Below are 25,746 nucleotides of genomic sequence, written 5' to 3'. Positions count from 1 at the left end.
CTATTTATTTACTTTTACTACCAGTGTTTGTATGGGTATTATACAATTAACAAAATATAATGAGCTTTAATTTTATCAAAGTAACTATTATAAAGCGATCTAAGATACAAAACATTATTGTTTCGAAATTGAATCTTCTGAACAGGCTAGTCCAGACCAGTCGCCAGTCAAGCATGTCATACAGTGCATTTTACTTGTATCTTCGTATATAATGGGAAATATATTAGGATTTCAAAAATAAAGTATATAATATACAGAGCTTGTATTCGTCGTAAAATATTGTTTAGAAAACAAAATAATACGAAACTATATGCGTTTTCAAAGACCTAAGGATTAAAGAAAGAAAGCACATTCTTCAGTTGATTGCATGTCTATCGTGAATCGTGACTCTTGCAACTTTTTTCAGGTACCTACAATTTTCCCGAAGAGTGCGGTATATTGAGTGCAACGTGCAAGCAACGTTCTCATGTAACACTTGATTTGTGTTATACTTGGTTTATCAGTAGTGGATTTATAGTGCTTCAGGCTTCGGGTTAACAATAAGAATGACATATATCATGCAAAAGACTTGTGGTAACAATCGGATAAAAAGTGTTGATCGTGATCGTGGGTAGCAGCCGGTAAAGAAATGGCAATTTCTAGCTGGATGATCTGGGGTAGGAGTCTTCGTACGAGCAGATCTCATCGAAGTACGTTGAACATTGACTGTCAATTTCCTTATTTTAAAACTACGTTGTTTCCTATTTATGTATTCTTTTTATAGGCCGTCAAGAGAGTGAAGACAGCTACGTGCAACTTGATCTGTCAAGAGGTTAGTAACCTAACCTGTAACTTGCAACTTTGTATCCACAGTACTTTATAACGATAACATAACTATCTCATATCAGTCTACGATTATATGTATATACGTGGTTATCCTTAAGATGCATTTTATAAAGTAACAGGTGTCTCTTTTGTGAAATACTAAAAGCAAATTTAGAAAAAAGAAAGTAAAAAAATTTAGTTAATGAAAGATATAAAATTATCTTTGATATCAGTGTTTGTAAGCTTCTCAATATAGCAGTAACTTTCTACATATATACATATGTATTTGTTATAAAGATATTTATTTTCATTATCCATCTATGTAATTAAACATTTAATTTATTTTATAGGATTGAAAGAAAATGTGAAAGAAGTTTTGACCAATCTTTATCAACGGGAAAATGTTCCAAGTATAAAAAAATTAGCCTATCTTAATGCCATTGTTAAATTAATTAGCGAAAATGATTCACCAGATTATGGGTATTCCATTAGTGATGTATTTTGCTGGTAAGAATTTAAGAATGATTTATTACAAGCAATATAGAGATGTATTATCTTATAAAATATAGTATGTATTAATTATAATTTATATTGATTTTATGTATTTTATAGCTTGCGGGTGGGTCTTGTGCACGAAGCAACACAAGTTCGTGCAGCTGCACTACGAGCTGTACGATACATGCTCAAAAAAGAACAAGATGTTATTGCAATTAATAAATTACAGTATCCATATTTTGTGGCTAGAAGTATGGATGTTAATTTACGAAATGAAATGGAGAGGATGCAGGCTCTTAGACTTGTTAGAAGAATTTTAGTATTAGCTCCAAAACATTTTAGTCCTATTTTAGCAAGGTCTTTAATAAGTCTAACAAACGGAGGAGTTGAAGAAAAAGATGGAGCATTTCGAGCATTTTTAGCAACTCTTTGTGAATTAGGTGTTTTAAATTCAAATTTGTTAATCAGTTGTGGAGGAATTAGTGCCCTAGCGAGAGCTGCCATGACTGGACAAAGTCCTGCTATAATTGAATCTGTTGTAGGAGTTTTATTGAAATTATTAAATACTCCTGATACTAGGAGTAGTGTTTCTCTTATGTGTTTTGCAGCTCCCTATTGTGAGCTCCATTCTGCAAGTATAAATAGAACAAAAGAAGAACGAGAAAGATTTGCAGCAAGCAAGTTAGCATTACTAAGTATATTAAGATCCTATTCTGGAGTTTTACATTTTTGTCGACCTGATGACAATTCGGGATTGAAAGCTATAGCAGATGTATTATATGTTGAGCAACTCGAAGTAAGAGGTGCTGTTTTAGAATTACTTTATGAGTTGTTGGATTTACCTTTGCCTACTTGGACAGATGAACCTGATGTTGCTCTAGCAGCAGTAGATCCCAGCAGAGCTCGTGATTCTTGGAAATTGTCAGAAGGCTTTGTTGCAGCTGAAGGAAAATATATTCTACCATCCTTATCATCACGTTGTCCAAATATTACAGAAATACATTTAGCACTATTGGTATATGCTTTACTGGAATGTGGTCTACATCGTGCTCTAGCAGAGACTATTGTTTCCACTGATACTTTTATTTCTGTACGTGCAGCTGTTTTGCTAGGTGCACTACTGCATCTTGCACATTCTCTTTTGCCTTCTGAAGTATGTGATCTTACTCCTCCTTTACCGAATTTATTAGAGCATGCAAGTGCTGGAAAGCATCAAGCTTTAGCAGCTGTTACAATTTTGGAACGAATGCACACTATGATGCGACGAAGACCGGCACCAGCAAGTCTATTTCTCGATAAAATTTTACAAGCTGGTACGTGGTTAAGACCGACATTACCAAGGCGTCAACGAACATCCAGTAGACATTGGTTACGTCGAGAATCACCGACTACACCTCTTTTGAAAGATGCGCAAGTACTCAGCTCCAAGGATGCTCTTGCTTGGAATTGGCCGGTAGTACGATCTATATTACGCTCACGGGAAGATACTGCGCGAATACTCCATGATTCTGATCACAGATTATTTATGAAAAGACTTGTACGTTACTTTAAACCATGTTCCAATGGTTACAGTAGAGTGGAGTTAGCGACAAATGCTAATTTAGCACGAGAAGCAACATTAGCTGGTTGTGATTTATTGAATTGTTTATTGGAAATTCCTGAACCTGAGAGTACAAAATTATTATTTGAATTAATCGAGGATGTTGATGAGCAAATCTCCAGTATTCGAACAGCTCAATCTGCTCATGAATGTTTATTTTCACCTCGTCATATGTCTACTACTTGCTGTCAAAAATATTTTCTATTTCTTGGACAACTGAGCCATTCAGCAAAGGGAACTAGGATTTTAAAAGAATTTCAATTATTAGGAAAGCTGCAAGATTTGGCTTTAGCTACTAATCACGACTGTTATGTTAAACTTATAATATCAAGCTTAGATTATTCTAGAGATGGACCTAATAGAAAAGTATTGACTAAGATTATTACAGAAGCTACATTAGACAGTACACGTCTATATGCGACACAGTTCCTCCGATTGATACTCAGAGCCAGAATGGCTGATGCCTATCGTTGGGCAATAACATTATTGTCAGAACGGTTGTCAGATTTCAATAAAACTATAGCACTAACTGCGTTAGAGGCATTACACGAAGCCTGCGACGAATCAGAATATTTAGAAGCTTTATTGCAACAAGGTGGGCAATTTCGGGATTGGGATAAATGGCTGGAAAAATTAGGCGATAAAGGTTACTTGCTGAAAATTCGACTATACTCTCTTCATCAGGGTTTCACAACACTTTCGTCTCCTGCGGAGGAATTGGAAAAATGGATAAGTCCAGGAGGTTTTGCAGAGAGATATGTTGGTTTAATAGAAGGAGAAATACATGATTCTTTAACTCGTCGTCAAAGAAACGAAACAGGAAGTTATCATAGAAGAACAAGTAACGTTCCCATGACACCACAGAACATTTTTATTCTACCACATTTAATAGGTCAATTGGTACAACACGATTTAGGTATGCAGCTGTTATTACGTCGAAATGTAATACAACGTTTTACCCGTGTTGTTCAAAGATTTAGACTAGAATTTGGTAACAGAGATTCGGAATCAAACTCAAGATGTACTAAAACTAATCGTTCTGTAATTGATGATGCTTGCGCTATGTCTGAAGAATCTGGTACAGATGAAACAGTAGAATCAAATAGATTAGAGACAATAATGGATTCAGAAACTGTGGAAAGCGTGGATATAAGTTATCCGCAAAAAGCTGACTCTCTAGAAGTAGATATCCGACGAAAAACAAGTCTAGATGATTCCAGACGAACTACCTTAGAAAGAAATTGGAGGTTGGAGCCTGAATCTCGAGATGATCAAACGAGCTTAAGTAAAAGAATTTTAAAAGTAAAGTCCGCGCTATGGGCGCTTGGTCACATGGGAACCTCAGCAGCAGGAGTAGAACAATTAAATCATGCAGGCATTATAGAATTGTTAACTTCCATAGCGGAAACGTGTTCATATTATATAGTACGAGCAACAGCTATGTATGCTCTTAGTTTGATTGCTACAACTCGTGCAGGTGCAGATGCACTGTCGACATTTGACTGGCCATGTGTTAGACACAGACGTGGAGACCATTGGCCAGTTGTTCCTCCTACGAACAGATATCCAGCTCCGAGTCCGATTCCTATACAACGACATCATCGGAGTCTCAGTGACGGTAAGCCAGAATTACCTGAACCAGTTGCTCGAAGAACCAGAAATCGATCTGAAAGTGCAGCTACGGATCTCGAAGCCAGACGCTATGCGTTACCGTAAGAACCATATTTTAAGTAATAATTTTGTATTCGTTAAGAACATTCTCTATCATTGTTTATTTTTGCAGAGAAAGAGGAGAGACACCAAGTCCTGTTTCAAGTATTCAAAGATTAAGCCAACAAGATGCTGAGGGGTATGCAAGACTTCGTAGTTTACAACGTCATCGGAGACCTAGTTATTCTCAAAGTAGCTTAGAGGCAAGAATGTTTAAAGATCAATTTTCCGTTTCACCGGACATTTGATTAAATTAATTTATTTTATTTTAGATGTATAGTTTAGACGGTCGGCTTTCGTTACAAAGTTTATCCGAATTTGATTCATCTCGCAACTGGATTGCGGAACAAGTACTCACTCCAACACCTCCACCTCCCGATGATAATCATGATAATTTATCTTACATGGGTATTGCGCTTCCAAAGAGACTTATAACTATATTTCCGGAACCACCACAGTTGTCGGTTCCAGCTATAACACTGGATGATGCACCTAAGTCAGATGTAGAAACGACCGAAGTAGATGAGGAATCTTGTTCAGAATGTGATGTAGATGCAGAACATTATCGTATATGTTTAGTATGTTCTCATGGTAAAAGTAGCAGCAAAGATATGATTCCAGAAAAAGACTTAAAGTTACAGAGGTAACATTAATTAATTATACAGTTACATAAAATGATATATTATAAGTTTAGAATGCTGACTTTTTTTAGTACACCTAAGTTACATTAATTTTAATAACACCTGTATTGTTTGAATAGGAAAATACTTAGGCATGCACAGCGATTGGCAAACCCTGTATGGTATCGTAATAGTCGACAAACCTTGCTTAGATTAAGACAGTTACACTCAGAAAGGTTTCAGGTATACATATAAATATAGGTTCAAGAATAAAAAACCATATGTTTAATTTGTTATTTATACATAATTGTGCTTTATGTTATAGGATATTTGTTTATTTTCGGATGTAGCTGCTCGTTTAGGTAGTAATACATATAGGATGCAAGCACGGCGATTTTTACAAGAATTATTTCTAGATTCTACATTCGAAGCAGTAAGTTGTCATAAAAAGATTAGAGTCACGACGTGCAAGAGAAGTTTCTAATTTTGACGTTGTAACACAGCTTTATGTAGAAGCAGCTAATGTTTTAAAACTAAACGATGGTAATGGTGATGAATCCTTGCAATCTCCCATTTCCACGGCGCTTGAACCCGACTCCCGTGTGCCTTCCGAAAGTAAGGTCAATGGAAGACTTACTTTTTCTGAGATTCAAGTAGCACAGCTAGATGCTGTTGCTGAAGAGGCGGGAGGTGATTCCTGTGTGACTCAACAATGCAATAAACCACAAGAGCTTCTGCGCAAACCAGAACGGAGAAGCGACGAAAAGATAATAGCCGAAATTTTAAAACCAGAAGAAAGAATACGTTTATCAAAAAGTTCTGATAGATTATTAAAAGTATCAGGTACAAACACTGCCATCAGTCTTGATTAGTAGTCACCAACTTTCAAACAGTTGTAAATATTTTGTATTAAAGTAATTACAAAATATGAAATAAATTACACTGCCAAAATAGGATGTAACAATATCCCTACTAAAATATAGTAATAGAAAATGATATATATATAATATATATATATATATATATATATATATATATATATATATATATATATATATATATATATATATATATATATATATTTATTATATATATATAATCCTTTTTCTCGATTGATTCATATACAAGAAAGTATGGAGTCAACGTAGGAAAAGATTATACCATTGGTAGTGGGTAGTATTGGAATTACAGGTTGTAATCTTATTCCATGCTGAATCGATAACACCGCATGTGATATGAAGTGAAAATAGTATGTCAGGTCTATATTATATTTCGCCTGTGGTATAAGATAGTAGTTTTCCATATTCGTTGCCAGATGGCAACATGAACGTTTTTATCTTATAGCAATTGTAGTACAATTCGAACTTGGTCTTTATCAGTTTTTTTTATATAATTATTGTAAGTGATTTATTCTACCAGAGAGATTCTACTTGTTTGACACTAACAAAGTATTTGTTTTTATGCGTGAGTTACAAAATTAATAATTGTCAGTCAAAGTGTACTAATATGTAATATATTTAATGACTCCAAGAACAGAATAAGAATTTCAAATTTTTTACTTGATTAATAACCATATTGTTACTGTGCTATCATTTTCTAACTCTGTCTTTTATTATTTAAGTGATTTAAAATGTATTTACAAATGTATTTATAATTTTTTCGTACTTTTTATATCAAAGAATTAAACTTATATTGTGACATGGTCAATATCATGTTTTATTTTTACAAATTTTTCAATTTCATCAAATCTGTAAAAAATAAAGGAAAAGTTCAAGTTTAAAAATTTAAATGCTTCCATAGATTCCATGAAACATGTCTGAAGGTAAAAAGATTATACTTGTAACTGGTGGAACAGGACTAGTTGGTAGAGCTATTGAACATGTCATCGAAACAAATAAAAATGAAAATGAAAAATGGATATTTGTAGGTTCTAAAGATGCAGACTTATGGTAAATTATTTATTAATTGTCATATATCAGTACACTACTTAGTTAAGCTATAGGTGAAATATATTGTATTTCCAGTGATAAAAAGGATACAGAGAAATTATTTGAGAAACATAAACCTACACACGTTATTCATTTAGCTGCTATGGTTGGTGGCTTGTTCCATAATATGACTCACAATTTGGACTTTCTGGTAAAGGAATAAAATCTTGACTAATGCCTGTTTTATTATTTTTAAATTGATGGAAATGTATGTTATAAATTTCTAGCGTAGGAATATTCACATGAACGATAATGTATTACAAACTGCTCATGAAAATGACATTGTCAAGGTCATATCATGTTTGTCAACATGCATATTTCCTGATAAAACAACATATCCTATTGATGAAACCATGGTAACATTCCCTTTTATATTAGTAATTTTTAAGGCTTTGCTTTTTATATATTCTTATCTTACCTATAGTATCCTCTATTATCTTAATATCTATTATATCTATATTAATATCTATTATCTAATGTTTATTTCCTTAGATTCACAATGGTCCACCACATCCATCAAATTATGGTTACAGTTATGCCAAGCGTCTTATAGATATTCAAAATAGAGGTTATTATGACCAGTATCATAGAATTTATACTAGTATCGTTCCATGCAATGTGTTTGGGCCAAATGATAATTTTCATCCCAGTGCCAGTCATGTTATACCAGGCTTAATACGCAGACTTTATGATTTAATAAAAGATGGTACAATATTTTTCCAATAAGATTTTTATAAATTATCAATTGTTTTAAAGAATATTGTTGGTATCTGTTGGTATATATTTTAGGAAATACTGAAGATAAGGTATTTACCATATTAGGTTCTGGGAAGCCACTGAGACAATTTATTTATAGTTTAGACTTAGCTAACTTAATAATATGGGTATTGAGAGAGTATAACTCTGTGGAACCAATTATATTATCAGGTAAATCAAAAAGATCGATTAAACATATGGTATATATCGGTATATGTTATTTGAAATTTATTTATCTTTGACACAGTTGACGAATCCCAAGAAGTTACAATTTCTCAAGTAGCTGAGGCAATTGCACAAGCTTTTAATTTTAAAGGAAAGCTGGTATATGATACGTCTGCTGCCGATGGGCAGTATAAAAAAACAGCAAGCAATGCAAAATTACGAAAATATTTACCAAATTTTCAATTCACACCATTTAATCAAGCCATTAAAGATACCGTTGACTGGTATATAAAAAACTATGATCGAGCGAGAAATTAGTAAACGTTGAGAACTAATTAATGTTTCATTCACACTAATTTTGGTTCTGTACAAAATTAGGAAAATAAGATGACCACTACTTTAAGCTTATATTGTACATTGTAATGTAATGTAATATCTACGGCAGGAAGTGACGAAATTATATATATCGCTGAATTTATTTCAACAATATTTTAACCTCTTATAGTTAGAAGAAGACAATTGTATTAAAATTATTTACATAATTATAAGTAAGTTATTAAAAAGTTACGGGTACATGTCTTCTAATTTTTCGTTAATTTTACGGATATCTCCATCAAGATATGTTAAGAATTAAAAGCAGATATTAAGCTGTTGTTACTATAAATACCCTATATTTTTAGAATAAATATTTCCTACATATGAAACAGCTTTTTTGTATTCTCAAAACTTACAATATTTTAAGATTGTCGGATAAAAAATATTTCTTTTTCAACTGAATCAATGTTTCACTTTGGTTCTCTCAAGGGATGATTAGTGATTATTTTCGTTTATAGATGTTAATTCTTAGTCGTTACCTGAACATCTAAGAAACATCAACTACATCGTAATTTTTTCAATTTCTAATGGTTATTCAGTTATTTTATTCATCATAAACATTATCAACAGGATTGCTTAAATATTATCTAGAAGCTTAATTATTAAATATTATCTATAAGCCAGCTTATATTTCCAATGAAATAAAAAAGGGAATAGAAGAAAAAATATCACGTAAGGAAAATTACGAATATCCTTTTGATTTGATAGACATAAAAACTAAAACAAATGAAACGATGACGTACTGATCGTTGGTGTTCGACGACTGTCACGGAAATGAGGCGGAGCGAGTGATGGACGCGATGCAGCGCTTGTCGCACAAAAGGCGTCGCGACGCACGCGCATCTGTTAACATAAATTGAGCGCCCTCAGAACCGTGGAAGGTGCACGATGGCTTAAATTTGGTGCTCAGTCGCGCTCGAGGTGGCTCACCTCGACGATCGCGGAACTATGTGCTTTTCTCGTTTCACTCTTGTATTCACGATATGATGCTTTTTCGGCACGTGGTGTAGCTCAGGCTCAAAGTTTCGCGAATAAAATGCATCCATCGATCAATGCATTACCGCGTTACTTGAACAACTTTTCATGGAAAGAAATGATGATAGCGGTGCAGGGACACGCGTTGCGGTATCGTAGACGGTAACGCCGGCCGATCGGCTTTGCCGGGGGAAAGTCAGCTTCTTCGTGTCTTTTATTCCTGCGAACCATATCGCACAAGCGATCCATACGATTCATCAAAGGATCTTGACGCTTCCAGTGAAACAAGGCGAATCTTTGTAGAAACGTGTACCCAAAAAAAAAAAAAAAAAAAAAAATGAACAGTTTCAAGGAATCTAAGTTGGATAGGAGTCTAGATTGTGATAAAAAGAACTCATGTTCGGGGTAAAATATCGTGATGCGTGTGAATCGGTTCGTGAGCATTTATTGCAGCTCGACGATAGAAAAGTGTCTGGATGAACAACGTGATAAACACGAATGGTAAGAGCAATGTTACAAGGACGAAACGATTTTCATTGGAGTACAGTAAGAAATAGATTTCTGTCTTTAATACGATGAAAGTACTCTAAAGCGCAAATATTACGGGTTTTCTGCAGTCTACGGAGTGAGTAGTAAGCATAGCTATTTTGGCAGACATTGATAGCTTGATTAGTATCGATCTTGCGTACAAATGAAGATATCAGTTAGAGATTAAGAATAATTCCAGTAGGCGAAATTGCGCTAATTAGATTCGTTAATCTGTTAAATTTCGATTAAATTAATGCCAAATAAGAGAATCTTTCATCACGTAGTGACAAAGCATGGTTTCATTTAATTTCTTCTATAAAAGTTTACCTTTGAAGCAGTTACGATTGCTGTAAACAGAGCGTCGCATCACTCTTTTTAGAATTCCATTCACAATTTGCTCGGTCTTTAAGATCTTGTAGCCCTCTTAGTAGATTTCGTTCATTTCGCTAAACGAGTTGCTGCGAATGCGGTAAAAAGATCTCGTCCCTTAGTTTGATCAAATTCTTGCGCTTCTCGGCTGCGGATGGAAAGGATGATTTCAGAAGCGTGCCAACACTGCTTAAAAGTTTTACCGATCTCCGGAGAATTCTCGAGGATTTCAGCTACCTTTCAAAGTGTGAACCACTTTCGTTTCTGACGTACATACCCGATGGAAATAATTTATATGTTATCCTTCGTATAATCGCAACATTCGACCCTAAAAATGATACATAAATTCCTATGGAGAAATATTGTCTATGGAAAAGTTGTAATATCGGAGATGATTTAATATGTAGGAGTCTATGTGCATGTCTTTATTATCTCGTTTCCTTCCATCCGCATCCCACGGAACTGTATTCTCTTTTTGTCCTCCATTGTTCTACGACGCGTATTCTTCTCCTAAGGGAGGTAAAATCAGTCTGTGACTCACAATGGTTTTGCGAAACAATATCTTCTAAAACGAATAGAATATTCGTTAACTTTGTCCTCACCAATAATATCGCTGGAATACAAGATCTAAACAAAATTGAATTAATTGAATCGTTTAACAGCTCGACAAAATTCAAAGCCGTAGGCTATCCTGCGTAATTCGCGTTACATTGTCAGTATCTGAGTGGTTCTAAGGAGATCTAAAGAAACGTTCTTCCGAAGAGGATCCATCGTGCGCGATCTTTTGATTGATATTTATCGCATTTACGATAAGAATATCTCGGTAGCGGTGTGTGTGCGCGATCTAAGCGAATATCGCGCGCTTCGTCGCATTAATCGTTGCATTCGTTTTCCTTTTGAGATCCAGTAAGGACGATTGGTATGTACGAGAGGTTTCTCCGTAAGATAATTCACGACTCAGTTGAAACAGTGTCTTCAACGTGATTCAGTTTCCACATCGTGGATAGAACGCGATGCGTTGTCGTCGTGTCGCGAATGAAAGCTCGTTCATTCGAGGGGAACAGCGCTCGAGAGGTTTCCGATAAAGTTTGCTGGTGAGGAGGATGGAGAGAATCCGTGGTCCGCCGGAACACAGTTACGGAAATGCGCGTCGACGACGACCTCGACGAGGCGACCGGCGTTCGTGTCGATTTCCAAAGAGATCTCGGAGCAGAGTTCAAGTTCGTATCGCTCGGTGATTCGAGGACGAAAGCCGGTGATTGCACCCCTCGCTGATCGGTGGATCGTTGAGCGTCTTGGCTGATTGAATGGGAAATAGGAACGACCAAAGGATCCTGAAGAAGATATGCCTGGTATCGTGGTATTCCGGCGCCGATGGAGCGTCGGCAGTGACGACCTCGTCGTGCCCGGTGCTTTCCTGTTCATCCTGCATCTGATATGGTGAGTGAACATTCCGATATTAATAACGGACCCCGATCAATCACTTTGTCCCGTTCTAACCGTCGTTATTTTCAGCATTTTCAAGAATTTTCAATGCTAATAGGACATGCTATCAGCGCGAAAGATACCTGTCTTTGTATTTATAGAAGCTCTTCGAAATAGAATATGTTCGCGGATAATTCCACGTGACCTACATTGTGCTTAATGCGCATAGCATTTACCTATACGTATTTCGATTAGTTTCGATAGAGAAATTCTCAGAACGCATGATTTCCGCCATTTAATTACCATCGTAATTTAATAATCGATTTAGCTTCCCTCGTCGTGTAACCGTCCGGACTCCCTGTACCTTCGTGTGATCTTCGAAAATACGTCGATACAAATCGGCCGATTAATTTATTTACCGTGTAATTAAGCGCGATTAGCATTAAGGCGTGAAGAAGTCAGGAATTTTAATTATGTCTTAAAGTTTCTCGCCCGTTGCAGGCCAACTTGCAGCTTTTAATACAATTTACAATGTCTCGTGTACGAAACGTGAAAATTATGCAACAGTGGAAAACCGAGTGAATTCGTTTGCCGTTGAGCTATTTACCCTTTACAGTTAAACGATGGTACTCTTTTAGTTTAATTTAATTTGAGACTAAAGGCCCCGAGGCAATTAAAGCTGCAGTGCGTGACTATATAACTATGTTAGAACTGTATATATAAAGATAATGATTCACTTTGTGTTTGAGCAGTTGTTGCATTATTTTTTATTTTTTTATTTTGTAACAGTTTCACGGCATTGTTCGTGCAATGGTCACGGACGAAATATCTCGCGATACAATATCATTCGTACCACTCCACGGATAAATTATTGTCTAACCTACCGATATTTATCGTAAAATTTTGTTTAATATGTCTTACGGTGTCGTCCTGGTTTCGTCTTGGCTTAGCTCTGGTTTCGTCTTGGCCTAGCTCCGCTTTCGTCCTGGTTTCGTCCTAGTTTCGACCTGGTTTCATCCTGGTTTCATCCTGGTTTCATCTCGCCCCGTCCGGGTTGGTTTTGTTTGATACGTTTGTTAAAATTCTAATATACGTATGTATATTTTGTAAATCATGATTAAGTTTTGGTTAAAGCGTGGTCGAATTTTTACCAACATTTTCATGACTTTGATTAACGAGATACGTAAAGGCTTCCTGATCGCAATAAAATTTTGTTTAAACGAGTAACAATATTTGGAAAATATCATAAATTCACGAGAATCTATTTAACCGTTTTGCTGTCACGAACAAAGTATCTTGCGACATAATATTGTTCGTACAATGACCACGGTCGAGATATCCCGTGTGTTTGTTTATTAGGACAAGAGTTGTAATTACAGAAAAATAGACTGGCGAGATACTTCATCCGTGGTGTTGTATAAACGGTATTTAGCCGCAGGGTAACTCGTTCGTGTTCGTCGTACGAACGATATTGCGTCGCCAGATGTCTCGTTCATGATTGCGAAGCGATTAAATGTATTCGTAGTTCTTTTTCTCGTTCTTTCGACACTCTAGCGGCAATAAAATTCGCTTTCCTCAGATAAAAATCTTACGAAATAAATAGATTGATGTATACGCTTATTTCAATAATTCCGCGATTCTTCTTGATCGTCACCACTTAGTTACAGATTCAAATCAAAAGCTGCACGGTTATATACATTTTCAGAAAATTGCTCGTGTCGAGATCTGATGCGTTTTTATCAGAGCGTTGTAATTTATCGCGTGTTTAGAGGAAATTATTAGGCATCAATATCCCTGGGCTTATTATTAGCGATGATCAAAGGATAATTTTCGCGTGATAGCACGCCAATGCCGTATGTTTTAACTTTGAAAAATCGTTAATAAACGCGGTAAATGACCCGATACAGAGAGATAGAGAGACAGAGAAAGGAGAGAGAGAGAGAGAGAGAGACAAACGATAGGCGAATACATAGGAAATTGGCGATCGTCCATTTCGTACTAGTCATCTTTATAAATTTGCGGCTCTCGATACGTCTCTAATATGTCCATGTCTGGAACGCAGACTCTGTGTCTTCTTCTATCGGGCGATACAGAATAGCCGATAAAGTTTCAATTAAAACAACGTCTAGCCGTTGTTGACGTTTGTACGGCCCTTTGAACGAATGTACAATCAATTTTCTCTGTTATCTCGTGTATTGTCCCACCGACTAGCTGTGCACGACATCGAAACTTTATCTCGGTTAGTTGATGTGCATTTCATCTTTCGTCCCTAGACACAGATTCTTCGTAAAAATGTCCATTTGTTTTGTTATTTATTATTTTGATATCGACCGTTTAAACGTAGACGAATATGGACGTATTCAAATAGAATTCCGTGATGTCTCGCATCTTGTATTTTATGCATATTAAACACAGATTGACATGAAAGTCACGCAATTCCGAGCTTTTCGATACATGGAAAAAAACTTACTAGAAATGATGTATTTTATTTTTAAATTTATCTCTTTTTTTTATGAAGACCCCAGAGAATATGAATTTAGGAAGTTTGTATCGTAGCTTGAAAAATAGAGCTGATAAAACATCTAACCGTGTTGGAAACTAATTAAGAATCGCGGACAGATGTCTTATCGCAACGGGTATGATATGAAAGTTATTAAAAAATTTTTGCTTGTTTGCTGCTAACTCGAGTGAATCGAAGTTGTCAAGTACCTTGATCCTATTTTCTAACAAGATAAGATCAAAGATTTCCATTCAAATATTTTTCGAGATTCTTCCTGATTGAACTTATTTCCCTTCTATTTCTTCCGTTCCACTAGGAAGAAATATGATTCATTGAGCTTATTGAATTTGCTCTCGCGTTAATGAAGAAGATTGAGAAGATTAAAAAGTCACATCGTGTCTTCGAATAAATATACGACGTGATGATAATTAAAAAAATATACGAAAATAATGTTGCGCCACAAATTGTTAACGAAGAAATAATTTGTTCTTCGTAAATATCACTGATTTATATTTCAGTACAGAAAATAACATTATTATCACTAGATTGCGGATGCAGAGTTTTCCCATCTATTAAATATCATAATTTGTTATAATAAATATATTTTGGATATTTTATACATTTTTTCTGAATTTTCCATAAATACATGAACATGCGCAATTTAACTGTGATATAAATATAAGTATTTTATACATAAACCCACTTTAAGACAACAATGACCCTATTATCCTACCATTCGAACACCTTCAATTCAAAAACAAGTTTACCGCAAAGCGATCCAGGATTCCCTCCATTTTTTTTCGCCTCGCTATGAACCGACCGAGCGGAGTTTCGTTCCGCGTTTCACTGATTCAGTACATCCGTGACAGCCGAATGGTCACGAGGTTCGACGGTCCGGTTGTTCGTTTCGCGAGGTACACCAAGTAACACATAGTCGGTCGGTCGATGAGTTAATCGCGTTATTTGTGCCGGTATAGGTTATGTCATCGTACGTGAATGTTTTTGCTCGCGTACGGGGACAATTGCTCGGGCGAGCCACAAAGTTGCTGAACGAAACATGCCGGCTCTCATCACGTTTGGCAGACGTTGGCGTGTCGGCAGCGATGACCTGCTCATACCGGGCGCCACCTTGGCTTTCATTCACGCGGTCGAGTAAGTATGGATACATGCCTATGCAAATAGAATACGCTAAAGCAGCTGCAAATTTCTTCGAAATATACATCAGCTGTGAACATATCGCCGTATTACATTTTCCAACACTGTTGGATCGTGCGTGCTTTTCGCAATTAAAAGGTAAATTTATTCATCTCATCTTCAATTTTCTCCCGTCGACTATGATCGATGAACAAAGGTCGATAGCACCTCGCGGAACCAGCTTTGAGTTCAATGATCGATATTTTGCGATATTTGAGAATTTAAGAGTTCGAGATGTATCAGAGAGATCTGAGAGAGCCATAACGTTTTGGCTCAATTTCAATCGGGAGTAACATGCGAAATATATATTTGATACGTGTGCATACTATGCATACATATTTAATGGTGTAATATGTGGTAGTTGTACGAGTGTTTTATCGATTTTCGTAATCACATCGAGGGTACTGGGGACTGGTACATTCGAGTGTAATGTTGCAATAGTGCAAATGTCAATGTCGATTACTTTGCCGATCACATCGACGTTCGGTATGTTATCCAAGGTATTATATTTCTGTTTCATAAGGTATGTTGGAAATCCCATTCAAAGTGAGGTAGAAGAGTAGTTGTAAATTGTATTATGGCGGGAACATAATGTCAATACCGCGCTGCGCTGTAATATTTGGGATACGTTATGCTTCGTTAATTCCCCCTCTCCTCTCATCTAAACCACGATGACGTTGGAAAAGAGCATTGCATAAAAATTTTATTACTTCATTTTTATCACGATAAAATTATTTTTGAGACACTAAATACCGCGTATTATAATTATTCGAATAACAGATTTTCCGCTTATTTTTAGCGATGACATCAGATTCTAGACCGCCATATATTATTTTTTCAACTAGTACACTATATTCTTTCATCTATAATCTTTTCATTACTAATATTTTGTATTAAAACTGTCTTAATGGCTTAACTATAACTGATTGCCCATCGAGGATTATCGATTCTTTATCTATCACGTGATAAGTAAGATTGCTGCTTTACAATTACAGCTCTGTTCAATAATAATAATAATATTAATAATAATAATTACATGAATGTGCGTGGGCTCAAATATTTAGTGTATTGCAGTCAACCTCATCCTTCTTGTAATGATATGATAATGATATAACCCCAATGAAATGAGATAAAGTGAATGAATGACAGGAAGATGTAGGCGTTGCGATGCACATATTGTTAGGCTATTACTGACCTTTTCACGATTAATGTAAATTTTAGATTTACAAATCTAACTTTCTCACTTGTTTTTTTTTGGAAACGCGTAACCGATATGGCGAAGACACGCACGGTATCCAATGGGTGAATGTGAAATTTGCACGCCGGTCCTCAGACGACGACGATTTTTCTACAAATAAGCCGAGATAGGTTTTCTATCGCCGTTTACAACGTTTCTTACTCTCTCAAGGAGAATCTGAGATACGTCGTTCCACGGAGTTCGTTTGAGACGGTAAATAGATTTAACGTGAACTCGACCGCGATTTCGTGCGAGCTCATCGGGCTTCCTTAGAAAGCAGCAAAATAACGCGAGAAACACGCATTCGGATCCTCTGTTCAGAATGCGATTTACTGCTTTTTTCCGCGGAGGGAAGACTTTCTCCTTTAACTTCATTCTCCTTCTTTCGTTTAATGAAAGATTCCTTAAAATCGGGCAAAGCGAGCACGCACTTTTTTGAGGCCCCATTAAATTTCAAATTCGCTACACGGCGGAGCACCGCTGGCGTTGGTGACGCTCAGTGATGTAAATTCTACGTGAAAACGTTCATGACGTTAAAGGGAGGAATGGCGAATTTACTGCCGAAGAAATCGATAAAACTTTCTTTTGCATCCATCGATTACGACTTTTCGTCCAAATGTTCTTAATAATTTCTAGATAACGTTATTTATGTGTAGCAGCGGTAAATATCGCGAATAAAATTAAACTTACGATGGTTCTTGAAAACTTGTTCATATTTCATGTGAAAATTGTTACTTATCTTCTTCGCTTATAAAAAATAGAAAAAGGGAGAAGGCTGCTATAAATAAATCTGCGTGCATTTATAACCTTCTTCGTTTCGAAATAGAATCATTGGCCTCAAAAAACTTTGCTGTGACAGTGTGCTAAAATTGCAGATCGTTCGTGTCATTAAAATTTGTATTGCAAATATTAGCAAAAACACGAACTTGCAATATTTTAAATCAATACAGCGTAACGGTTCAGTGTTCTCTGTTTTTGTACAACTAATACTAGTAAGTAGGTAGAATCGTAGGAACCGCTGTTAGGGTTTCACCGATTTCCTGTCTTACTCCATCCCAAAAGGTCTCGGTTAGGGTTCTTGAACAAATGTATAATTACATATATTAGCAGCAGGAGTTCTCGAACATTTTCTGGACTTTATCGTTCTCTGAAAATTGATGCAGAAAAATTGTGATTTAGTTTTATATGCGAGACACCAGCTCGAAAGGACAATGTTTGCGAACATACGCTCACATAATAATTTTTCCGCTCTTATAATTTAGTGGAACACAAACTCCGTTATTTTTTGTCGAAGGTTCCAGAAATATTTCGCGCGATAGTGCACATTTTCATCTCTTCGCCGCTATTTTTCAATTTTTTATTTTATACACGTATGCACACGTATTTGCGTTTTGTTTTCGCTTCGTGTATCTACATTTTCAAATAAACATAGTGTGAAAATTTGAATAAATAAAACAAATCGTAGAAGCAATACAATATATTTATTTGTATGTTTTAAAAACGGCACAATTTGATACTCGTGAAACTTTTAACATAGACAAATACATTTACCACATTTTAGTAAAAAATGAATAAAGCATCACTCGTACAGTCAATGGTATAGCAATCGATATTTTCTAAATATTCAAAGGGACAACTCAAATCAATATTTAATCATAAAATCATGTAATAATGTAAAATAACTGAATGGAAGCATATTGAATATTATTCGTGCAAAAAAGACGAAAATATGATTTTTCTTTTTGTAGTCTTTAATTAATTAATTAAGTGGCAAAAATAACAATCGCCGCACGATATAAGAAATATTTTAAGAAAAATTGCACTTGGTATTCTAATTGGAACGGATCAGAATCATTTACTGATTATCATATTTCAATCTTCCTAATTGCATCGCCGCGCGGTCGCAATCATTCGCAAATTGAATAGCAGAACGATTCCGCTTTAACACTTTTCCTGCGGCCCCTAGCTTCAAGGTGACTAGACGCAGTCGTAATTTATTTAGTCGTTTATAAAGCGGTCCCCTTTAAGCCCCGGGATATTCGCGATGCGGAGGAACACGATACTCGAATCGAAGTGCGCGGCTCTTTTCAAACGGGTTCGTCTCTGCCCATAGTTTGCATCTACGAAAGACTGGCTTTTCGTACCAGAATCCCTTTAACGAACGAAACTTACGTTGAACAGATCGTGCATGCTTTTACTCGCGACCCGCTGGGTATAACGTGGAAAATTACAGAACCTAAGCTCCTCGTATACTTGCAGATTTCATTTATTTAGAACCTCGCGTGGCTCTTACGAAAATAACGTTAAATATTCACGGTCTTAGAAAACGAACGATGGCAGACGCAAAATAAATTTGCTCCTCGATTATCAGTTCAATTAATAATTTACCCCTTTGAAATGCGCGTCACGAAGCACACGATGTGAATTTGTTTCTTTTTACAGAATAATATCGCTTCTCTTCCTCTCTGTTTTTCCATATTTTGGCCAATTTGAAACGAACGATAGACTCGATTTGATTTTTTATTATATCGAGAATCGGCAAAAAACAGCATCGAAAGTGCTTCTTGGTGATCAATATGTCAGGGTTGAACGCGTGCAATGCTCTAGCTTGTGAATGGCCCGTTACACCCTCTCTCGTTGCCTATGAATCATTTAAGGTTCACCCTATATATCCATCCCCATTCAACGCTATTGTGTTTACGCGCGTTACGTGCTCGAAACCGTGCGCAACGGGTTCGTCTTTTTGGCCCCCGAGGTCGATGGAAATCTTCCGTTGTTCCATCCGTTTTCTACTGATTTTTTAGCCCTGATATCCGTTCTTTGATGTTTCTCGTCGATGGATCTTTGACGCTTCACGAAGATGTAAAACAGCACGTTGGGAAAACTTGTTTGTTGGCGTGTCTCGTACTTTGCAAGAAAATAAGTCCTGACGAGTTCGAGGGATTAACTTAAACCAACTCACGGCGAAATATAATACAACAGATTCTTTAGAGGAAAAATAAGAAAGAGGAAAAAAGAAGCTCTTTTGTAAGATCGTGTCTAATTTATTACTTGAATTTGCTATATTTTTCGTCCATTTCCTTTTTTGTTTTCGCTGCAAAAATTCGAAACGAAAACTGACGAAAATTGCGAAGTATCTACGAAAAATATAAAATATAATATTTCATGCGGTATAAGGATATCTAATTTTCGTAACGCCGCACCGTTTCGTGCAGTGTACACGTTACACACGTTACACGCGACACTTTCGTGCGATGGGCGCCAGGCTGTTTCATATTTATTAACCTTATTTTCATCTAAGTGACATATTTACATACATTTTTCGCTTATCCTATATCGTTTAACTCGCGGTACACTATGCGAATTAATATGCATAGTCATACTTCGTCACCAGCGGAAGACAAAGCTTATGAAATTTTATGTAAAATTCCTCTTTCGCTGAAACAAATGAGAACGTTACGAGCACAGCGTATTGCAGATACTTTATCCACGTTGTAATTATCTATTTATAGTGGAGCGAAGGAAAGAAAAAACGAGTACAAACTAATATTGGTCGTTAGATACTTAGCAAATAAATAAGAATAAAATTAATACCGATACCTTTTCTATTCTGTACTGCTTTTTTTTTTCGATTTATCGTACTTAGTTTCACCCTTTCTCGAAACAAGGATTTTCCTGCAGTTTGCAATTCAGCATTGTATCATAGATTTTATCAGCGTTTCTTCTTGAAATTCCCAAACATCTACAGTTTAAAGAATACCTCGAATAGAAAAAAAGTAACATTTGGTTAGTTTCTTGAGCACGGTCGGATCGCCATAAATTTTACACAGGCGCTAAGTTTCGGCGCCCATCGTTTTCATTTTTTTGACCAAGATTCCATCTTTCGCCAGGAATGTTCTATTTGCGTTTCAACGTGGTCGTACGTTTTCATAAATTATGGAATGCGCCAACGGCGAGATATTCTTGACGAAAGTTGCACGTTCACACGTGCTTACACAGCGAGTATTGCGTATGGCACCCGTTACATATTACACCAACTGCACTTTCCTCCGATTCACATAATTTAGGAACATGCTGCATTATGTTTGATATATATATATATATATATATATATATATATATATATATATATATATATATATATATCAAATGTATGTATGTGTTTATATATATATATATATATATATCAAATGTATGTATATATCAAATATGTTTACATCTCATCTGCATGTGACAACACTGTTCATTTCTTCATTTTTTATGCAGATTTTCGAATAATTCGATTGGAAATTTCAGACTGCGCAATTCTACAGCTATTTTATGTGTACATGCTTACAGATTCGCAAATAATGTTCGTATTATTAATATCATTGTTACATCCCTAAACCTGCACATTTATTATTAATTAATCCATATTGACTTCTACTGTTAACATGTTTAACGTGTATTATTTTCCGCTATTGGTATTTACTAAATAGTATCATTTGAAATGTTTAATATTATAGTCGTACATTACTATCAATCATTCGTAATACTCGTGTAATATTTGTCGTACAAACTTTGAGTTTACCGTTCAAGTTATCTGATAATTAATAGATATGGTTTTATTCGATATGATTCGATATGATTTTATTTATATATAGCTATCCTGAGACTCATAAGAAAGATAATTAAAGCATTCGAGACATATCCAAAATTCTGAAAGTTGGAAAGCTAAAGCATCGGCAGCATCAACGCTGATATCTATGAAAAACGCGGGGTTCGTACAAAACATTTTTCTCGCGAGAAACGCGTGTACGTGTATCGAATACTATCTTTTCTCCGATGTGCAGGCATCTAAATATAAGTCCGGCCGACAGGCTATCGCAATTTAGAATGCATTAAGTCTGAGTTAGCATTGAATTACGTAGAGAAACTTTATGATTGGAAGCTCGATTTTTAGGGTTCGATCAGTTCGTAATCTTCGATCGAATCACGTACATCCATCGCTTTAAAGATTTTTTATTTCTTATCTTTCGCCTCTTGTTAAAATCGCTCTTTAATTATATTTATAATCTTTTTATCAATTGAATTCCCAAAATTGGAAATTGTTATTTCATGGTAAAACAATATTTCGTGGCTCTTTTACACGAGTTGCTCCGTATACATGAATAAACATGACTGGATTCAGTGAAACTCGAACAAAGACAAATTATCGATAACCACGGGTGACAATAGTTTGTTAAAATCATTGTCTCTCACAGTGAATCCTCGATTGCGTGTTATTAAAAGCGCAAGTATTCCGTGAGCATACAGGAAGAATAAGTAAATCGATAAAAAGTATTTTGGGTGGGTGGAGCGTTATCGAACCCTTTTTGATACGAGTTTCCTTTTTCTTTTCTCATATTATAGCCTGTGAATTGAAAAGTAGCTGTCTCAAATTTAACGATTTATTTTTTATACGATTCATCGATAAATGAAACTTTCCGTGTTTCTTTTGTAACAAGAGGTTTCCGCGCTTTATCTTTCGCGCAATGGATGAGTCATTATACAGAACAAAAATTATGAGAACAATATCTACGCTGAAAATCATAGTAGACATCAGGACATACTCGTTGGAATTTTTCTCACGTTTCTAGACTGTTGTTTCCGATGATGCGTTCTTGACTGACATCCGTATAGTAGCAAGCAAAAGTTTCGTAACGTAGACTCTGTCATTTTTAGACGACAGATGCGAGACTCGTGCCGGTACTGGAAATAGATCGTTTTGAATGTTTTTTTCTCAAGACGATCGAGGTACGATATTTTTGATGCGTAGATGCGTAAAAAACCGCCCTTGATATTTTCCACTGGTATTTGATAAATCCTTTAAACGCGTCGGTACAATTATTCGATACGAAATTTACTTGATAAATACTCTGAGAAAAGTGTGACTATCTCTCTATCGACATTTTGTTGCGTTCTTATTGCGTCGTATTATATTATTCAACAGCTGGAAATTATATAGAAGTATTAAGATTTCTACTTTGTAACGTCAATTTGATCAACTAACTTGGATTCATTTGAATTGCAAATCATCGACAATCTGCTGATACTTACCGTACTATTCCGTATGTATATATACTCTGCTATCGTAACGTAGATGTACAAATACCATTCTTTCTTCTTCGATAATTGGCAAACATACGATAGTTAATCTTTCAATTTATGTACATTTCGAAGCTTCGTTTATCGGAGTCCATATCCAATATTTCCAAGATATAACGGAATGCTTTTGCAAACGCACATAGTATATTTCTATCTCCTATTGTTGCCACCAAACGCTTGAAATTCTTTATAAAAACTACTCCATAAAAAATAGCCATTCGTACGATCAGCGTTTTCTCTTATTATCAGCAAACAGCTCTTTAGAGTTAACGACGAATATTTCTCCCCTATCTTCGCTGAAGATGCAGGCTCGCCTTTAAGGTCATTCGCATTTCAGATATACCTATTATTATACTAACTGCGAGTAATTAAAAGTGCAGCTTATCCTGTCGTTAAAGGGGGCGTTGGGAGAGCGATCTCAATTTAACGACTTAACTTGTCTTAAGGACGGTTCTCATCGACGATGAACAAAGGTGCAACCCACGCGAAAGATCGATACGCATGATTATCGACTTGAACAAATTGAAGGGGGTGTAAACCCCTTAATCAAGCGGATGCGTATTCCTACGGGCCCTATCTTGCAAATAGGAGCTGATGCAAAATAAAGACGCAGGCACAGGATTTGTTCGCGTTGATTATAGAATCATCCTCGAAAGAACGTCTTGAAATGAAGGCGCACTTTCACGTTCATTGATCCGTACTAGCGATATTATACGTCGCGTGTCGCGTCGCGACGTTTCACGTGCATCTTCAAACGCCTTTCACGCTGATGACGACGAGCTCCGTTGTCTTCTTGGAATTCTAATTTCAACACAAAATGGGTAAGAGATTTTTTATGTAGGACCTGCCAGTTTAATGATAACGAATATTAAGATCGATGGGAGTAGCTAGGATGAGCTTTTCGCAAGCTCCACTCCCTTGTTTTATGAATCCTTTTTACGGTTATTGCAGATTAGAGTTAGCTACTTACCTCTAAGATAGCATGGCGATTAAACGCATCGCTGCGTGGTAGAAATTCATTTTATAAATACTAATGCAAGTTGCGTTTGTTGCCATTGGACTGTACTCTCTATGACAATTAAGTTCGAGTATTATAATACGAAGAACGAAGAAATTGTATATGAATATATTTATTAATTGCTTTACTACCAGAAAAATAATCTACTTCGGTTGTTAAGGCTTTTCAGATAGCTTATATGTGTCCAACACGAAATAATGTATAGTTTAGTTCAACTTTAGAACCTAAGATAACTGAAAAGTCAAAATTGGTGGAAATTACAGAAATAAAACTGCATAAGATCTCGTAACTTTTGAACTTCTCTTCGTCGGATAAATTAAACGAAACTATCGTCATTTGTATACCAGCTTCAGCGTTCCATTCATTGCTGTTCATGAATACGTAAAGACGTAAGATGCCCGAGCGGAGTAATACAGGTTGGTTGCCAGAAGCTCCTTTATTGCCACTTATCAATATCCCGAAGCAAGCAAACTACGTACACCAACAATGAAACGCTAACGCAGTAAACTTGAGCCAGAGGTTTCTATGCTTCAACGAATCATCGAACAGACGGTGTATATAACGTCTCGTACTTTACAACGATAAAGCTTTTCTGCAAACGATCCTTGTATCGTTTCCGTGTAACGCTTTCGTACACGAAGAACATTCTAATTCGAGCATGAAAACTCGAGACGAAAGAAAGAACATTATCGTTAGTGTGAAAGAGCTTTTCAGAGAACATTTTCAAAAACGCTGTAGTAAGTAGAATAACGATCGAGCTTTTCCCCCGTTGCGAAAAGTGAACGTTTGAGCAACTTTATAAATCCACACGAAACCAAAAAGAAAAATACAAAAGTTGGCAAGTCGAACGTTTTGGGGTCAGAACAGGCCGTGTTCCGTTGCCTCGAATACTCCAGTTGCGGGATACTTCTCCCATTTCGGAGACAAAGGAGCATTTATCGCAGCGGGACGCCAATGGCAGCTCCCAAAACGCACATATCGACCCCGTGCATGCACGATTCACAAAACCAAGGGGAAGGTCGCCAAGCGGCGAGTATCGGGGAAAAGGAGCCATGAAAGCTTGGTGTGTGGGTGGATTTGCATCGATGTCGAGAAGGGATCTGCACCCTCCTAGCAGCAGAGAAACGTAAAACAATTCGGTGTTTGACGCAGAGGACGCGCGTGGTGAGCGTAAGGTCGGTCGAAAAAATCGACCAGCGGCAGGAGGCGTACGCGGACCAACCCCAAATCTACGCCGATGCGTGGGATGTTGTGCGATGTCTTCTCGCGAGGGTCCCAACTCGTTTGTGCGAGAGAGCCGATGAATATTTCGGGAATTCCTTCGCGAACGAGTGACTTTAATTAAAATCGTAAACGCATTGTTTCTCCGTATACTTGAATCATGCTGGAAATTTTATTTCGTCACAGTGGTGGAAAGTTCGTGTTGACTAGAGGGAACGATGCAAAGAAAGTCGATTTTTCGCGACGAGCAGTCGTGTTTAATTAAGAAAATAGGTCGCCGTGAGCCTTAAGGTTATTACTTTCGAAGATGTACAAACAACGATGCTCGGTTGCTAGAAGTTCTAACTAATCTCGAAATTACCGTAATTAATAAGAAAACTCGTCAAGTTTCAGCTGAGTTTTTAATTCTATCGTTACTAGGCAACAATTCGATCGTCCTTGATGTTTTTACTTTACAACGACACCGTGTTAGGTATACACGTGGCACTTACGTCAAACACAATTTGTTTCTCATTCGCGTAATTGGCAAACATTCGGTATCTAAATAGCGATGTTAAACTTTTAACGAACGTCTTACTTATACGTATGCATGATACGTGGAGCGCAAACGTAGAGCTTGGTAATGCCAACACGTTTAATT

At 36.3% G+C, this 25,746-nt stretch overlaps 4 protein-coding genes across 23 annotated transcripts in view; 3 read left to right on the top strand and 1 right to left on the bottom strand.

Annotated features, from left to right (window-relative positions):
* The window catches only part of LOC126870823 (transcription elongation factor 1 homolog), a 222,825-nt gene that overhangs the window by 82,387 nt on the left and 114,692 nt on the right, over nt 1-25,746 (bottom strand). The gene's annotated exons all lie outside the window — the stretch shown is intronic.
* LOC126870826 (rapamycin-insensitive companion of mTOR) lies at nt 23-6,180 on the top strand. Its single transcript, XM_050628858.1, has 10 exons — nt 23-242; nt 407-689; nt 764-811; nt 1,155-1,311; nt 1,417-4,611; nt 4,683-4,812; nt 4,882-5,252; nt 5,370-5,472; nt 5,555-5,662; nt 5,733-6,180. Exons 2-10 carry the CDS (start codon nt 629-631, stop codon nt 6,099-6,101), a joined length of 4,542 nt encoding a protein of 1,513 aa, XP_050484815.1. The 5' UTR covers nt 23-242; nt 407-628; the 3' UTR covers nt 6,102-6,180.
* LOC126870845 (probable GDP-L-fucose synthase) lies at nt 5,939-8,842 on the top strand. 5 transcript variants are annotated; one of them, XM_050628922.1, is made up of 7 exons: nt 5,939-6,072; nt 7,030-7,178; nt 7,254-7,368; nt 7,445-7,573; nt 7,710-7,923; nt 8,007-8,144; nt 8,221-8,842. In XM_050628922.1, the coding sequence occupies exons 2-7, from the start codon at nt 7,042-7,044 to the stop codon at nt 8,454-8,456; spliced, it is 969 nt and encodes a 322-aa protein (XP_050484879.1). In that variant the 5' UTR covers nt 5,939-6,072; nt 7,030-7,041; the 3' UTR covers nt 8,457-8,842. The 5 variants fall into 5 exon arrangements, with proteins under 5 accessions (XP_050484879.1, XP_050484881.1, XP_050484880.1 ...); XM_050628924.1 differs by lacking the exon at nt 5,939-6,072 and adding an exon at nt 6,405-6,627 and having other exon boundaries at nt 7,232-7,368; XM_050628923.1 differs by lacking the exon at nt 5,939-6,072 and adding an exon at nt 6,405-6,693 and having other exon boundaries at nt 7,232-7,368.
* Nucleotides 9,405-25,746, top strand: part of LOC126870828 (diacylglycerol lipase-alpha) — a 53,341-nt gene continuing 36,999 nt past the window's right edge. For 5 of the 12 annotated variants that reach the window (XM_050628874.1, XM_050628880.1, XM_050628877.1 and 2 more), the window contains exons 1-2: nt 9,405-9,989; nt 11,048-11,825. In XM_050628874.1, coding sequence (XP_050484831.1) covers nt 11,731-11,825 — 95 coding nt within the window. In that variant the 5' untranslated portion in view covers nt 9,405-9,989; nt 11,048-11,730. Of the gene's footprint in view, nt 10,114-11,047; nt 11,826-15,167; nt 15,463-25,746 lie in introns of those variants that run through there. The other 7 variants (XM_050628870.1, XM_050628871.1, XM_050628872.1 and 4 more) reach the window with 7 other exon arrangements.

This window comes from Bombus huntii, chromosome 11, assembly GCF_024542735.1.
Source record: "Bombus huntii isolate Logan2020A chromosome 11, iyBomHunt1.1, whole genome shotgun sequence".
NCBI lineage: Eukaryota > Metazoa > Arthropoda > Insecta > Hymenoptera > Apidae > Bombus > Bombus huntii.
Note: the sequence above shows the minus strand (reverse complement) of the source record. Positions and strands in the feature narration are given on the sequence as shown.